General features: G+C 37.5%; 2 protein-coding genes across 3 annotated transcripts; one reads left to right on the top strand and one right to left on the bottom strand.

Annotated features, from left to right (window-relative positions):
• Positions 1-52: 52 nt before the first annotated feature.
• Positions 53-10,178, top strand: irak4 (interleukin-1 receptor-associated kinase 4). Of its 2 annotated transcripts, none has more exons than XM_065277374.2 (12): positions 53-370; positions 2,980-3,149; positions 3,227-3,370; positions 3,504-3,664; positions 5,426-5,490; positions 5,570-5,684; positions 5,764-5,873; positions 6,028-6,214; positions 8,409-8,471; positions 8,661-8,819; positions 8,931-8,997; positions 10,041-10,178. In XM_065277374.2, exons 1-11 carry the CDS (start codon positions 213-215, stop codon positions 8,979-8,981), a joined length of 1,383 nt encoding a protein of 460 aa, XP_065133446.1. In that variant the 5' UTR covers positions 53-212; the 3' UTR covers positions 8,982-8,997; positions 10,041-10,178. The 2 variants fall into 2 exon arrangements, with proteins under 2 accessions (XP_065133446.1, XP_065133445.1); XM_065277373.2 differs by having other exon boundaries at positions 3,224-3,370.
• twf1a (twinfilin actin-binding protein 1a) lies at positions 9,089-17,757 on the bottom strand. Its single transcript, XM_065277378.1, has 9 exons — positions 17,630-17,757; positions 16,496-16,573; positions 15,902-16,080; positions 15,298-15,393; positions 15,038-15,142; positions 14,498-14,623; positions 13,109-13,259; positions 12,802-12,923; positions 9,089-10,219 (listed from the first exon to the last, which is right to left on the bottom strand). The coding sequence occupies exons 1-9, from the start codon at positions 17,652-17,654 to the stop codon at positions 10,049-10,051; spliced, it is 1,053 nt and encodes a 350-aa protein (XP_065133450.1). The 5' UTR covers positions 17,655-17,757; the 3' UTR covers positions 9,089-10,048.
• Between the last annotated feature and the right edge of the window lie 306 nt (positions 17,758-18,063).

The following is an 18,063-nucleotide window of genomic DNA, read 5'->3' as shown; positions in this document are numbered from 1 at the left end:
TCATACAAATCCATGTTTGAAGTTTTCTGCCTTTCATGAAGTTTCCGTTTGAAGCGGATGTTGTAGGAAGGGGAAATGACAAAAAAAATCAAGGAAGTTTCTCAGTTTCGGAATAAACAAGACAAAATGGCTGTGTGAAAATAATCTGCAGGTATCATAAAGCGCGTTTAAGATCTCAACAGTGTGTAGAACAGAACGGGTCCGTGTGCGGTATGTGTGACGTCACGGCGGACACGCTGGTCCGGAGCCTCCGTTTCACAACACTGAGGAGACTGTCTGATCTACTGGACCCACAGGACACATGGAGGACCGTAATGATGGACATCAAGAAACCCACTGGAGAACCCAGATATACACAGTTACACATCAGGTCAAGATGATCACCTATTACTTAAACAAAACCTGACATTATAAACGTTTTACTTCATATAAACAGATTAAATACAATGTTCAGCCAGTCAAACAATTACATATAAGGGCATGTAATGTTTAAAATGAATATATCATAAAATAAAATACATATACAACTTAAACAGATGTTTACATTTGCTGATGAACATGACTGGTGCCTGACCATGTCAAATTTGTGATTTTTAGGAGGTGTGTGTGTCTGATCTGATCTCAGGAGGTGTGTGTGTGTGTGTGTCTGATTTCAGGAGGTGTATGTGTCTGATCTCACAAGGCTTACATGTGTCTGATCTCAGGAGGTTTGTGTGTATGATTTCAGGAGGTGTATGTGTCTGATTTCACAAGGCTTGCATGTGTCTGATTTCAGGAGGTTTGTGTGTCTGATTTCAGGAGGTGTATGTGTCTGATTTCAGGAGGTGTATGTGTCTGATCTCAGGAGGTTTGTGTGTCTGATTTCAGGAGGTGTATGTGTCTGATTTCACAAGGCTTGCATGTGTCTGATTTCAGGAGGTTTGTGTGTCTGATTTCAGGAGGTGTATGTGTCTGATTTCAGGAGGTGTATGTGTCTGATCTCAGGAGGTTTGTGTGTATGATTTCAGGAGGTGTATGTGTCTGATCTCACAATACTTGCATGTGTCTGATCTCAGGAGGTTTGTGTGTATGATTTCAGGAGGTGTATGTGTCTGATCTCACAAGGCTTACATGTGTCTGATCTCAGGAGGTTTGTGTGTATGATTTCAGGAGGTGTATGTGTCTGATCTCACGAGATTTGTGTGTATGATTTCAGGAGGTGTATGTGTCTGATCTGACAAGGCTTGCATGTGTCTGATCTCAGGAGGTTTGTGTGTATGATTTCAGGAGGTGTATGTGTCTGATCTGACAAGGCTTGCATGTGTCTGATCTCAGGAGGTTTGTGTGTATGATTTCAGGAGGTGTATGTGTCTGATCTCACAAGGCTTGCATGTGTCTGATTTCAGGAGGTTTGTGTGTCTGATTTCAGGAGGTGTATGTGTCTGATCTCAGGAAGTTTGTGTGTCTGATTTCAGGAGGTGTATGTGTCTGATCTCAGGAGGTTTGTGTGTATGATTTCAGGAGGTGTATGTGTCTGATCTCACAAGGCTTACATGTGTCTGATCTCAGGAGGTTTGTGTGTATGATTTCAGGAGGTGTATGTGTCTGATCTCACGAGATTTGTGTGTATGATTTCAGGAGGTGTATGTGTCTGATTTCAGGAGGTGTATGTGTCTGATTTCACAAGGCTTGCATGTGTCTGATTTCAGGAGGTTTGTGTGTCTGATTTCAGGAGGTGTATGTGTCTGATTTCAGGAGGTGTATGTGTCTGATCTCAGGAGGTTTGTGTGTATGATTTCAGGAGGTGTATGTGTCTGATCTCACAATACTTGCATGTGTCTGATCTCAGGAGGTTTGTGTGTATGATTTCAGGAGGTGTATGTGTCTGATCTCACAAGGCTTACATGTGTCTGATCTCAGGAGGTTTGTGTGTATGATTTCAGGAGGTGTATGTGTCTGATCTCACGAGATTTGTGTGTATGATTTCAGGAGGTGTATGTGTCTGATCTGACAAGGCTTGCATGTGTCTGATCTCAGGAGGTTTGTGTGTATGATTTCAGGAGGTGTATGTGTCTGATCTGACAAGGCTTGCATGTGTCTGATCTCAGGAGGTTTGTGTGTATGATTTCAGGAGGTGTATGTGTCTGATCTCACAAGGCTTGCATGTGTCTGATTTCAGGAGGTTTGTGTGTCTGATTTCAGGAGGTGTATGTGTCTGATCTCAGGAGGTTTGTGTGTCTGATTTCAGGAGGTGTATGTGTCTGATCTCAGGAGGTTTGTGTGTATGATTTCAGGAGGTGTATGTGTCTGATCTCACAAGGCTTACATGTGTCTGATCTCAGGAGGTTTGTGTGTATGATTTCAGGAGGTGTATGTGTCTGATCTCACGAGATTTGTGTGTATGATTTCAGGAGGTGTATGTGTCTGATCTCACAAGGCTTGCATGTGTCTGATCTCAGGAGGTTTGTGTGTATGATTTCAGGAGGTGTATGTGTCTGATCTCACAAGGCTTGCATGTGTCTGATTTCAGGAGGTTTGTGTGTCTGATTTCAGGAGGTGTATGTGTCTGATCTCAGGAGGTTTGTGTGTCTGATTTCAGGAGGTGTATGTGTCTGATCTCAGGAGGTTTGTGTGTATGATTTCAGGAGGTGTATGTGTCTGATCTCACAATGCTTGCATGTGTCTGATCTCAGGAGGTTTGTGTGTATGATTTCAGGAGGTGCATGTGTCTGATCTCACAAGGTTTGCGTGTGTCTCATTTTAGGAGGTTTGTGTGTCTGATTTCAGGAGGTGTATGTGTCTGATCTCAGGAGCTTTGTGTGTATGATTTCAGCAGGTTTGCGTGTCTGATCACAGGAGGTGCGTGTGTCTGATCTCACAAGGTTTGCCTTTGTCTGATCTCACAAGGTTTGCCTTTGTCTGATCTCACAAGGTTTGCATGTGTCGGATCTCACAAGGTTTGCATGTCTGATCTTATGAGGTTTGTGTGTCTGATTTCAGGAGGTTCGATGCAGCTGTGCTCCAAGGTAAAAGTCCCACTACTGAGATGCTGTTTGATTGGGGCACCACAAACTGCACTGTCAGAGATCTGGTGGAGATCCTCATCCGACACAAGTTGTTTGCAGCAGTCAGCGTCCTCCTGCCAGATAAGATCTGTCAGCTAGATAAAGGTATCAGGAGAATTTCTACGACGCCTCAATCCACGAGTGCCAGAAAGAGATGTAATATTTATTCCTTCTCAAAGCAGGCTCCACTTTTGCATCAAACATCACTTTACCTGAGGATGACATCAGAAAACGTGAACAGACAGAGACACCATTGATGGAGCCTGATAGCACCAATAGACCAGAGGAGACCTCAGAGAGTCTAAACTCATGGAGCAGCAGTGAAGGTTACGGCCTTAAGTCAATTCATTTTTATATAGAGATGAGGAGGTGTGTCTTTAAAACTTGGCCTGTAGTCAACCAGCTCAACCACACACTATTTTTTTTAAAGTTAATTTTGTTTTTGTTTCTTGTGAGCAGGTTCCTACGGGTTCACTTACGGTGAGCTGACAGTCATCACAAGAAACTGGGATGATCGTCCCGTGTCAGAGGGAGGGTGTCGACTCGGAGCTGGTGGCTTTGGTGTCGTGTTCAGAGGGCTCATGGGAAACAAACATGTGGCCATCAAAAAACTCAACCCTGTGAGTAGAAAGTAACACAGTAATCGGTCACAAATCTTATGTCACAACCAAAGGAATGTCAATTCATACATTTTGACCTAACATACTGGTTATATTTAAACTAGGGCGAAATTCATAATTAATATGTTAATAACGCATTAATGTACATTTATTTTAACCACACTCATTTTATTAACATGCGATTAATGCAATGCGCAAATTCTGTTTGACCCTTGGCCTAGCCCAATGTTGAATAAATTGAGACGCAACCTTAGACTGTAAACGAGATCCATGCTGTCTAAATGAGTCGGAATGTGCACGGTCTAATTTTGAGCTACTTCTGAGGGAAAAAATATAAATGTTGATTTGGGTTAAAATTAAAGGCACACAAGGCAAGTCTGAGTATTATTTCTCTACTAGCTCCCCCTAGTGTCTGAGAGTAAATGCGTTCTATATCTAAGACTATACGAGACTGAAGGACACCGGGTCGGATACAGCGAACTTGCAAGTGGGGTATTCTTCCTACAGACGGTAGGGGCGGGCGAGAGAGTCTTCATTCGTCATGTAATGAGTCATTTAACCATATACTGACTTACGAAGATGATTTATTAACATAAAAATGCTGCCTTGTGTCCCTTTAAGGTTTTCATAAAAATAAAGAAAATGAAGTGCTTGATGTTAAGAGTTAATAAGAGAGATAAGACATGAAAATGATCTTCCTCGTGCTGACGGACAGATCTGAAGCATGCACACAGATATGTACACAAATATACAGAATTACAGTTTTATAAATATCTGTTTTGACAATAATTCATGCAGATCTTATCTGTTATGTCTTAACTCATTCACCTCAAGCCTTTTTTGAAAAGTTGGCCGCCAGCATTTTTGTGATTTTCACAAAAGATTCACAAAATTCCATGCAGGAAAAACATTATTCTATAAATATTTAAACATAAAAATATCAAATGAAAGAAGAGACCCTCTGCTTTCTAATAAACAAACAAAACTGGAAAAAACTTTCATTATATATTTACTTTTTCCATTTAATTGAACCACTGAAATATGGATATTTCTCTTCAAAAATACAACATTTTGAGGAAAAGCTTTTAAAAGTTTATATAAGAGATCAGACTCAGAACGATCATCAAACATAAATGCATTTAATCAATTCATTAAGTAATTTTTTTGCTTCAGTTTTTGATAAATTCGGTTTGGAGGTATTACACCTTTTCATAGGAATTCATCAAAAAGGCATATTTATCAGGTAAATATTAACTCGGTGAAAGAGTTAAGTGAATGTTTGGTTAACTGTTGGGGATCTGATGTGTAAGATTATATTAAATTCTGCATTACAGTCGATCTTGAAGCTGTCTGTCTCAATGTCAATCAAACAATTAAAGAAAGAAAAAAGTTGAACATCTATAGGAAAAATATTATTGTTTTTGGCACGGTGTTAGTTTTACCAGTGATTTTAAGGTGTTCAGTGATTTTGTTTTTGAACCTTAAAACTGGATTTATCTCAATTAACTTTGCTGACCCTTTTACTAATAATAAATATATATTTGCATAAAGCATCCATCTGTGCCTATGTTGATTAAATTATTATAAAAACTTGAAAAGTGTTCAATTAAAGTAAATATAGAACAGATAAAAATGTGTGATGAATCACGAGTTAGCTCCTGACAATCATGGGATTAATCTAGATTAAATATTTTAAGTGATTGACAGTCCTAATTTAATCCCATTATATCCATGTGGTGAGATGTTTGTTTGATGTTTTAGATGGATGACAGTTCACCTGAAGACCTAAAGATTCAGTTTAATCAAGAGATTCAAACACTCAGAAGGTAAAAATCATGTACATTTAAAGGCATCATAGGTACACCTGATGTTCAGGCACATGACCGTATAAATATTTCATTACAGTTTAAAACATGAGAATCTGGTGGAGATGGTCGGGTATTCCTGCGAGGGCCAGAATCTCTGTTTGGTCTATGCTTATATGCCCAACGGGTCTCTGCTGGATCGACTGGCGTGTTTGGTAATCAAAGTACCTCTGAATGCTTTCAATTAAAACTCACTTGCGTGTCAAAGTCAAAGCTGTTTATTATTTCCCGCAGGATGGAAGTTCTTCTCTCACGTGGCAGACGAGATGTTCTGTCGCCATTGGAACAGCCAGAGGTCTGGAGTACCTGCATTGTAATAATCACATCCATCGTGACGTGAAGAGGTCAGTCAAACGCACAAGACCTCCCAAAGACAGCGGTGATCACGTTTACATGCACACACAGAGATAGTGATGTCATGCATTTTTTTTAACCAGAATAAAGTAATTCTGGGTGATACAGGAAGTCTTTTATTATTAAAATCAATCTATCTGACAGTGGAAACATCTTGTTGAACGAGTGCTTCGTTCCCAAGATCTCAGACTTTGGTTTGACGCGAGCTTCAGGCTCATGGTCGTGTTCAACGGTGATGACGGGGAGGATTGTGGGAACTACAGCATACATGGCACCGGAGGCTCTGAGAGGAGAGATTACACCTAAATCTGACATCTTCAGCTTTGGCGTGGTAAAATCTGCTGTTTCTAATACTGTAGTTTAACTCATTCCCCGACAGCCATTTTTTAAAAAGTTGCCCGCCATTTTCACAAAAGTTTCACAAAAAGCCTTCCAGGAAAATTTTCTTCTAAAAATATATAAACATACAAATATATCAAATGAAAGAACAGACACTCTGCTTTCAAACAAACAAACATTCTATCTATAATTTTTTCTCTGCTTATAAACTCTAAAATATGGGTATTTTTCTTCAAAAATATTTTTTTTTAGCAAAAAGCTGAAATAATTGCATTTTTGTGAAGAAATTTTGTTAGAGATCAGATTCAGAACGCTTATCAAAACATACACGGGTGATTCTCATGAAAACTTGGTTTTAAAAATGTCAAGCATGAAAATTTACTTTTTCCCCCCAGACATTAGAAACAAAGTCTGGAGTATATATTAGCTTTTCTAACAGTGTTGATGTTTTCTGACTGTTGCGGTAATGAGATATAAGTTTTTAAAAACTTTTACTTATTATTTAACACTTTTTGTAACAATTTCAAAAATAAGTCCTAAAAAAAAAATCTCATTACCGCAACAGTCAGAAAACATCAACACTGTTAGAAAAGCTAATATATTTTCACATTTTTAAAAATGGATTATTAATAGTCATGCACAGTAAATTGAAATTCTGAAATAATATTTATTTTTAATTAAAAGTTTTTTATTTTGTTTTATTTAGCTCATATACCGCAACACCTTCCACAATTTACAACTGTTTTTTATATTTCGAAGAAACCTGACATATTTTCAAAATGACATGACAAACCTGAAAGAACATAATTTGGAGATTCTGCACATGCATTTATAATCAAAGTATTATGCTTCTATTAATGACATTTAATAAGCATCTGTTGCGGTAATGATAATCAAAATGTCGTGTAAGTATTCTGACAAGACAATATTTCAAATTAACTGTAAAAAAATGATCTCACCTGGTAGCCATCTTGAAGTAACTGGTCCATGTGCTTGGTCACTCAAAATCAAACTTTATTAAAATTCTGTATGTGTGCTTAAACTGTTCTCAAAAAGTGTTGCGGAGGATGAGAACATCAGGCATGGACACATCATTTTCCTAATTTTTCTTCATTATTATTATACATGAATATTCAGTAAATTATATTTCTGTCATCTATAGTAGTCTAGCAAAACATCCATTTATTTTTTTCTAAATATTTTTGTGTTAATTTGTTTAAATTACAACATAACGCATGTTGAAACACAGCCGGACGCATTGCGGTAATGAGAATTTTAGCAGAAAATGAGATAAAATTGAAAAATTATAAATTATTATGTTGAAATCACACATTGTGCAAGGTAGAACAGAGTATTGTGTTAAAGGTGCTCTAAGCGAATTGAAGCGTTTTAGACCATAAAACATTTTTTGTTACATACCGGAAACATCTCCTCACTATCTGCTTGCTGCCTGTCCGCTGATCAAACTGTAAAAAAACGCGAACTCTGTAGACAGCCCAGGCTTCACAAACGGCAATATCAACAAATGGCCAAACCTAGCCAGCACAAAACAAAACAAAGTATTCCAGCCAATAAACGACAAGAAGGATTTGGTGGTGGGGGTTGGGCGCGTTCATGAAAGCACAGAAGGGAGGGGGAGGGGGAGGAGTTAGCTACGCTCTGTCTTTTTGAAAACAGTTCAAACATCAACAGGAAGTGACGTCGCACATTATTCGCTTAGAGCGCCTTTAATTCTGATGCTTTTTAATATTACTATATTACACATTTTATATCTAAAATCATTAGTGCCGTGGTGTTTCAATGGTTTCGTGAAAATCACCCACACAGAGTTTAAAATTAATAAATAATGTTTTGGCCTCTTTTTTCATTAAAAATGGGTAAGTGCATCTAGTGGATAATCGTGGTATTGCAGATTTAACATAACAATTCTTCAGAAACACGTTTTTTTAATGCAAATGTTCTCTTAACTGACGAGATAACTCTTCAATGGCGGGGAAATAGTTAATGTGGATTAAATTATAGATAAATAATTACAATGTTCAGAAGTAAATAGGAGCAGGCTGGTCTGTTTCATAAATCATATTTTCATTCGTGTCAGATGAAATATACAGTAGCATGTCTTGTGAGTAAGTAAATGTCACTTAATTTGGTTAGTTATTCAGAAAACTGTTTTACATATTTTACAGGTGTTGCTGGAAATACTGTCTGGACTTCCTCCAGTCGATGAAGGCCGTGATCCCAAATTACTGGTCAGGAAAAATCTAATCATGTCATTTCAAACCTGTAGTCTGTTATTAACACACAAGGAAGTTTTTAACAAACTATTTATATCAATACATCTCCAAAATATACCATAAAAGCATCTTTATAGATTTAAAAGGACGCGTTTTTGATCGAACCAATACAGATAGTGTCAGCTGTGTGCTTGTGTGTTTCAGATGGAGATGAAGGATGAGATTGATGATGAGGAGATCTCTCTAAAGGACTTTATTGATCAGAAGATGGAGGACTGGAGGATGCAGGAGCTGGAGAAGATGTATGATGTAGCATCTCAGTGTCTGTGTGAGAAGAAAAACAAAAGACCCCTGATCACAGAGGTGTGTGGATTACTTCAGAGACTTTATATAGAAGTTAATAAATTAAATCTGGTATATTTCACACTTGAAAACATACAGTATATAAATAATTAGCTAATTTCTCCCTGTAAGGTTGTTTCTGCGCTGGAAGATTTTTGCCAAAATCATTCCCAAAGTTTGTGATGAAGACACACGTGTGGTAAATCAAGATTTATTATACTGTACTTTGCAGTAGAGATTGTTTGCCTTAATGTAATAAGTATTATGCAATAAAGAAAATCCCTCCAATGTTTTAAATATTTTTTATTTAAAAAATTTAAAATTGTTTACACAGGATTGATCACATACAGGCTACGCGTTAAACTCACAGTACATATATTGAACAGTGGATTGCCAAATAACCTTCAGTAGATGATGAATATTCATCGTGACCTGTGCTAGTTATGACCTAAGACCCTAACGTGCCATTGACCAAGAAAACAATGCTCATGATTTATTTCTTTACTCATATATATATATATTTCAGATACTTCAAATTCATCCTAAAGTTTCCCTCTTTCTTAAACATAATAGGATTTTGCCAAACAACGGGAAAGAAAACACGACAAATCAAGACGAGAGATCGTATGTTTACAATTGCATAGAAAAATGAGCATTTTGGTACATTCACAGAACAAAATATGATCATATCAAAACATTTCAATTTTATTTATGTTATAAAAAGTACAGTGTTAAAATGAAAAACAACATTTGTGACCTAGATAATCTTTGAATTCTGATTTCAGATGTTAGCTATGGTTAAGACTTAACGCTTGTTAAAATAGAAAAATAAAACAATATAACAAAAGACACAAGCAGATATAAAGATGGAGGGATTTGTAAAGGTCACATGTTTGTTTCAGCAGTAACTACGACAGACTCGCTGACCTGATTGTGAATTTGGCACAGTTTAAAGTCACAAAAGTTTTTTTTAGAAAGATAGAATCATCGTTTATCATCATTGCACACCAGTACAAATACTACTCATCAAATTGCCGTCAATTGTTTTACCGTTACGATGTTTTTTTACAGATATACACAACTCTGTGTTTGACACCTGTGTAATACTTTAGCATGCCAGTCAAAATATTGTGCATAGTTCGTGCTGCGTGTCGTTTTCTGGAGGATGTTTTAAAAAAACGAAATGGTTGACAGCTTTGTGTGGCACAGACGTGGCTTCTCTCATCTATTGTTTGTTTGCAGATGTCGGTTTAATCGTCGGCGTCGTCTCCCTCGCCCGGCGGTCGTGTGATCCTGCGATCTCCCCTCCTGCCGGTCGGCCCGCGGGGTTTGGCGAACGCCTGCTTGTGTGCGTGTTGTTTGGGATGAACTTCGCTGTATAGGAAATCTGCAGTCAGCTCATCACCGTTGTCGATTTCAAGCTGTGGGGAAAATATGGCCGGAGAATTACTGACACATACTTTTTTACTGTCACAAACATTTCTGACCCTGGACCACAAAACCACTCATAAGGGTTAATTTTTGAAATAGAGAATTATTCATAATCTGAAAGCTAAATAAATAAGCTTTCGATTGATGTATGAATTGTTAGGATAAGATATTTGGTCGATACACAAATAATTGATAATCTGGAATGTGAGGGGACAAGAAAAAACTAAGAGAAAATCGCTTTTAAGTAAAGGTCATGTTCCATGAAGATATTGTATTTCATACTGTCAATATATAAAAAATGATTTTGACTGAAAAATGACTGATTTTTAGTATTGTATTGTTAAGGACTTTTTGGACAACTTTAACCCCTTAACTGACGCAACCTTTTTTGAGTGGGGGTGGACTTCAAATTAATGTAACTCTGGCATTTTGGGGTCTAGAAGCCTAATCTTGGTCTTGCTTTAAAGAAGACCCTTTAAAGGAATAGTCTACTCTTTTGCCATATTAAACTATGTTATTACCTCAACCTAGACGAATTAATACATACCTATTTTTTTCCAATGCGTTCACTGTACAGCACGTTGTGAATGTGTTAGCATTTAGCCTAGCCCCATTCATTCCTATGGTACCAAAAAAAAGTTTTATTTTGTGACACCATACTTACTGGTATAACTTCTCATGTAACAGTCTTTAAATAGGGAAAACACAGAAGTGTTTGGTGGCTTTCCTGTTTGGTACCATAGGAATGAATGGGGCTAGGCTAAATGCTAACACATTCACAACACGCTGTACAGTGCACGCATTGGAAAAAAATAGGTATGTATTAATTCGTCTAGGTTGAGGTAATAACATAGTTTAATATGGCAAAAGAGTAGACTATTCCTTTAAAGTTTTTCACAGAAGTGTCTGGATCTGAAAATATTAAATAAAAAAATTGTTATAGTGGTTTACATGTATTGTATTAAATACAAATAATGCAATAAAGTCTATATTTTATATCTAAAATTATAAAAATGAAAATGTTTCAATATTTAAGACAATTTTAAACTAGTTGTGAATCAAAAAAAAATAATTAGTTTGTGTAAATGTTCAGACCAGCCGCGTTTCTTTGAGGCGTCAAATTCGCATCTACTGCGTCTAGTTTGCAGCTGGAACATTTCGAGTTTACTCTCTTCATTCACACGGAAATTCGCATAATGGGAGGGGCTTCTGCGACTCCGCTCGCTTCCTGTAATCACGTCACTACTAGAGCAAGCTCCTAATTGGTTAACGCGGCACGTTTTTCCGCCAAAGTTCAAACGTTTCAACTTGCACGTTTTCCGCGGCAATGCTCAATTCGAGCGAACTAGACGCCCAAATGAGGCAGAATCGTGTCTACCGCGCCACTCTAAATGCCTTAATCGCGCCGCGAGACCTCCAGATGCGCGTCAACGGGCTTTACATTAACTTAACATTGAAATTACTCACGCTTGACGCCTCTACCACAGCTGGTCTGAACGCAGCATGACACTGTGGTTTTACCAACAACAGCCACCATGTCAACGGTTTGCTGCATACTTTTGTCACAAATCAATAAATTACAGTCACTGCATTATTACTGCTGTTAAAAGGTTTTGAAATATGAACTACTACTACTACTACTACAACTACATTCTTAAAGCTTTCCAACGTTACACAGTTGTTAAAATTTTTCAGACTTCATAAAAATAGGATATAATGTTATGAATATATAAAAATGTATATGCATTTCTATAGGGGGTCATGTATCAAAAACTGTCACTACCTTAATTCTATGTCTTAAAATATAAAAACTACATTCTTTGCGCTTTGCAGTGATAATATAGTTTCTTTTTTTGGTAGGGTTTTAGGGTTAAAAATGTAAAATCACATTGGGCCCACCTGTGGGCCTGTGACTTAAGAAACTTTGTGAAAAATTGTGTCATAATTTTCCCAAAATGGTGCTGATAGTTGATAACTACAAACAACTACATTCAAATTTACATTCAAAATATTCAAGTAAACTCAAACTAATGTGTCAGCGCCAGTTAAGGGGGTTTAACATCCTAATGATTTTTGGCTTAAAAAAATGATAATTTTGACCCATACAATGTGTTGGCTATTGCTACAAATATACCTGTGCGACTTATGACCGGTTTTGTGGTCCAGGGTCACATTTTGCAAATGTATCAAAGAAAGTCACGTTTGGATAAAAAATAAATACTTTTAATATGAATTGATACATTATAACAATTTTTCCTTTAAAATCTTTGAAACAAAGCATCAGATACTTTTAAATTTAAAAAAAAAACTATTCCAATGGCAACACTTATTAAATTTGTCATTCACCATTAATGTAATCCTTCACATGTTCAACTGTTGGCAAGATTTGACAAAGGCTGCATTACCAACAACAGGAACTAAGTAGTCAATAACTATTACTTCATTTTGTTGAACGACAAATTTTTCAAAAACTTTCATGCACAACAGGATCAGGACTGTGTTTGAGGTAAACAGAGTCTGTTATGGTTGAGTAAAATGAATGAAACATTCCAGTCCTTCATCACAAACTGACCTTCTTCTCCACCTCCATCTGGAGTTTCTTCTCCACCATATCCAGCAGTGGATTCTTACAGCTGGAGTAAAGCATCCGCTCTCGGATTCCACAGCTGTATCCCGGCATGGAATAAATAAAGACTAAAACAAAGAAAGAAACATGTTGATTTAATCCGTCAAACTGTCTCTATATGATGGGTGAAGTGATGGCATCAAAATAAAAGGAAAGTTGTAATCAGAGGTTTGATGAGATGCAGTATACACATTAATATTTACACTGAGCAGACATTATTAAATATTTCCCAACTGTGTGCAGGTGTCTGTACCTATAGAGTCCAGAAAATCGCCCTCATGTGAGTGCTTGAAGCGGAAGAAGTGATATCGCGCCGCGTCTTTGGGAATTCTCTTGGGTAAATCTTTCACTTCTGTGGCATCCGTGTTTGACAACATTATCAATTCCTTCTCAAAGTTTATGATCTTTAAAATAAAACAAAATGGACAGAAATAATAAAAATACAAGTTTAATCATTTGAAAGTGACGTGAATGTCAAGTATGGTAGCCCGTACTCGAAATAAGGGTTGTGGCTAGAAGGGATACAGCAATGGCCAAAATCTCACTGGATGAGTGCAGTTTTCATCCTAATCCTACCCCTAAAACCAACAGGGTTCCCACCCCTTAGTTAACTTCAAATTCAAGGACATTTCAAGGACTTTCCAGGTCCAATCCCCTCAAATTCAAGGACTAAATGTGGAAAAACATTTCAAGTGAGAGCAAGGTTACATTGTGTTACCTTTAAAGATACAATGTTACAGTTCCCTTTCGAGGGAACTCGTGCTGCGTCACTGCGGTGACACTTTGGGGACGCCTCCAGGGGTAAGTGCGTCTGAATGTGTATATCAAATTCAACCAATGGTGAGGCTTAATGACAAAGACAGGGCGACGCGGGAGTCAGGAAGTATATCGCTATCTGAAATATTGCCAAAGACGGCGTTACAGGGACGCAGGAAGTATGGCAAGGGAGACGCAGCGTCTCGTTCCCTTCTCAGGGAACAACAGTTACATACGTAACCCGAGACGTTTTCATGTGTCAAACACAACTATGAAAAAAAGCATTTTGGTATGAATCAACATTGGCATACAGAAGATATAAGCATTTAAAGTGAACAGTTTAGAACGTGTGCTTAAAAAGTCTAACATTTTTATGATATTATCCTACACTACACAGGGAATAATATGGATTTTTTTCCAGAAAACTTCTTGCATAAAATAGATTCAAGCACTTTCAATGACCTGTATCCATGTGTGTATATTTTCAAAAACTTCCCAGAGCCTTGAATTATTTCCCCCAGATTCACAAACTTTCAAGGATTTGAGGACCCGTGGGAACCCTGAACCAACATCTTGTGAATTTTTAGGCCGTAGCTGCATCCCATCTAGTCAGAAATGAGGGGCAGTCATGGCCAAATAGTAAGAAAGTCAGGCTTGTATCCCAAAGGTCTCCAGTTCAAGTCTCATGACTGGCAGGTTGCAAATAAGATCCCCTTTGGCAAGGCACGTCCAGGTGTGTGTGTTTACTAGGTCACGTTTCGGGTACGGGCTCCTATACTTGACAATCACGTCACTTTTTCTGTTATGTTATGCATTTTAAAGATGTCAGACCAGCTTGTAAACTGATGGTATAAGAGCTCCAGTAAATGAAGTTTGGATCACTCACCAGTTGAACGTAGTTGAGTTTTTTATCCCTGAACTGCTGCAGTGCAGTCACAGCCTCTCCATCCAGAGGGAACGCTACACCCTGAAGAGTTTGCTTAGTAGTGTTCACGTGAATATCAGTATTAACCTGCAGACAGACAGTTATAGCGTTTCATTCAACACAAACTGACAGGAATTATTCAACAACTGTAAAATATATAAGTTCTCAAACTCATTCAGCACTCTCTCACATCTGTTAATGCGTCACTACAGATGATTACAAATGAAACTCCTACTTCCTGTTTTCAGTCTCATTCTCTGATTGGTCAGTTATAGGGATGGGCCTGGCAGACTTGATTTCCTTATATGGTTGTTTAAAGTTTAACATGGTTTGCTGGGAGTTTAAGACCGAATAAGAATGCTACATGATCAATTAATAAGTCCAAACATATGTTTGACGCTGGAATACAGACTATGGAAAAAATATTCAGCAACAAAACTGTTGTTAATAATAAAGCACAGATGTCCATCATCACTTGTGTATGTATGTGTGAGTGTGTACCTCATTGAGTTTGATCTGTCGCAGCTCTTCCTCAGCTGCAGTGAGAGGAAGAGGAGCAGACAGAGACGTCACATGTTTCTTATAACCGCTGAGAGAAACATCATCCTGCCGGACAGACACAGACACCAAACTCACTTTATCATCCAAAACACACTTCCACGTTTACACCCAGACGGTCGCTTAAAGTCTTATTTTATTGCAGTGAGTGGGATTTTCTGATTAAAACTTAATAACAATTCAAGATCAGGTGCAGTTCAAACCTTAGCAGTGCCGAAAATCTCATCCTTGATGTGAACCAGACCGAACTCTTTTCTCAGCGTGGCTCTAGTGGCAGCGTAAAGCATTTTGTGCCGCACCTGTTAAGAATATAAATCAAGATTGATAAGATTTTAATAGCAAAAGCAACTGATATGCAAACATTAATTAAATCACAGGCCGTGTGACTCTCCTGATGGGGGAGAATAAACAACTTAACTTAGAAAGTCAGTGTCTAATATACGTTTCAGGCATCATGTTCATTGCAAGCTAGCTATAAAAAAAATAAATCATTTTAAGTTGTTTTTCTGTGGTAACAACAATCATGGTGCAATAAAAGCTCAACCCCTAAGTCTTTCAGTTTACAAGTGCATGTAAATGGTAGGACTGATTCCAGATCTGTGCTTGTATAACTTCAACACAAAGGAACACGACAAGCCCGTACATGCATCAGAATGCAAGTATTGAGGCACATACAACCAACACCGATCTCAAATACCATTCAAGTGATCAGCCAATCACAGCACAGAAACCAAACTTCTTCAATATAAATAATAGTTCAATATTCCTGAAGATGATCTAAAAGTTTGCTCCAGGTGTATCTCTTACAGGTGAGTGATCTGGTGACCAGGCAATGAAGAGCCACTCGTGTCCCAGGCTGTTGGTTGAGTCCAGACGATAGAGAATAAAACAGGGCAGATCATCATCCAGCACAGGAAGCAGAAGTTTATCATAGTCTTCCTCCCAGCTGCGACAGGCTGCTTTAGTGAGTCCTAAAACCAGCTCCTCTGAAACAATCAAATATTCATTATTGAGCTATCATGTATATGCAGTATTGACATACTTTTAAACACTTTTTAAGCCTCACATTATAGTCTTGCACACTTGATTTTAAATCATCTTAAAAGCAACTTGTATGTGTATATTTGTTTACATTCGGCAGATGATTTTATCCAAAGTGATAAGTAAGCACTTATAACTAAGTGTAAGATATTTTATCAAGTGCGTGTGTGTTCCCTGGGATCGAACCCATGACCTTTGCACTGCTAACACTGTATCTGAGAGATACTATGATGATATTTTGAGTACAAACATACATTTTTGTTATTTCATTCCATTTTAAATTTGTTGTCAATATTAAGCACAGGGTATGACAGCATTGTAGTTTGTTTGAATTAGATATACACAGATATACACTCATACCATTTTCAATAACAATCTTCATAAGTCTGTGAGCACCGTTCCTGGCTCTGCCAAAAACATCTTTCACCTCATCGGAAGCTAGAGAAAAAACAAGAGGGAATGTCACATTTAACATCAGCCATCTAGTCTTTATAATATATAATCACAATGTTGACAATTTTATTTTAAATAATTTAAAGTAAATATAGCTATGACTATATAAAATCAGAAAAGTGTATATAAAATGCTATGACTGGGCAAAGTTTCATACAAACTGAATAGATTGTACTGTAATTCTTGTTTAAAATAGTTTAAAATAAAGTTTGGCAGATGACCCCACAGGAAAGTGATGACACTGATAGACAATGACCACATAAACACACAGAACAAATGTGTGAATCCCTGATCCATGACTTGCAAGCATTTTACACAAAGCGTAATTTCCAATGGGGACAGGGAGGACATGCCCCCTCCACTTTTTAAAGTCATGATTTTTTTACCGCTTGTCGTCACGAAAGATTAGGACTGAGAGTCTTCCTTAACCTAATTAATTTAATTATTTCCTGGATTTTTTATCATCACAGTCCCTAAACGTATGTAAATGCAAGAAATGGGATTAACATTTTCCCCCATTTTATGCCCACCCATCATTTACCAAACCAAAGTTACACCCTACTACTCAAAAACAGACACTTATGAATGTATGTAACTTACCACATATACATTATAACTACATATACATGCTCAGTTTGATATTTTATTAAATGTAATGCATTGTAAAAGATGTGAATTTACAGTAACTGTATTTACATTTACACTTCTACTGTGATGAATGGGATGCATACGGAGCATAAGCGGCGCGCGTTGAAGGCGTTGCCCGTGCGCTCGTCATAGTCAAAGCAGATCAGCTCGCATGCAGTACACAAACAACACCGAACCGGACCTCAGGCAGCCCAAATACGCATCATTTCAAAGTATAATTTTTATTTAAATGAGACATTTTAAATGCGAAATAAATAAATGCCCGGCAAACGCAATTTGTTCACATTTTCATGAGTTTGCTAAATCTCCTCACTAAACGAGTTCAACAGTATTTCTACATTTGTAAGCGAACAGATTTTAATCCATAAATCATGTGAGTGACCCGGTTCTTACCTTGAATTCCCGTCTGATGAGACATTTTTCTGCACTCGCCTGATGATGTTTCAACACTAACAAACCCGGAAGAAGGAAGCGTAGCGAAGCGGCTGTGATGTCACTCGCATGTGACGCGCCCGTACTCGCTCCACCCCCTCTTTGTTTCTGCTCACAGCGCATGCGCAGATATGAAGGCGATGAATTTGTTGCGATAAAATCTGTGTAAATCTGTGCTTTCAGAAATGTTTTTACAATGCGTTTAAATGCAGTTTATGTATAATTGTTCTTGTTATATTGTTAATCATACAAAGCAAAGAAGCATTTTATATTTCAGTAAATTTGTAGCCTACATTTCACAATTCAACAACTGCAATAACTTGAATGTAATTTGGATATATTATTTATGTTCATTTAATCTGTGTATTTTAAAGCACACTTCTCAGATCTGATAC

Source organism: Paramisgurnus dabryanus, chromosome 23 (genome assembly GCF_030506205.2).
Source record: "Paramisgurnus dabryanus chromosome 23, PD_genome_1.1, whole genome shotgun sequence".
Taxonomy (NCBI): Eukaryota; Metazoa; Chordata; class Actinopteri; order Cypriniformes; family Cobitidae; genus Paramisgurnus; species Paramisgurnus dabryanus.
The sequence above is the reverse complement of the archived record's forward strand: the minus strand, read 5'-3'. Positions and strand labels throughout refer to the sequence as shown.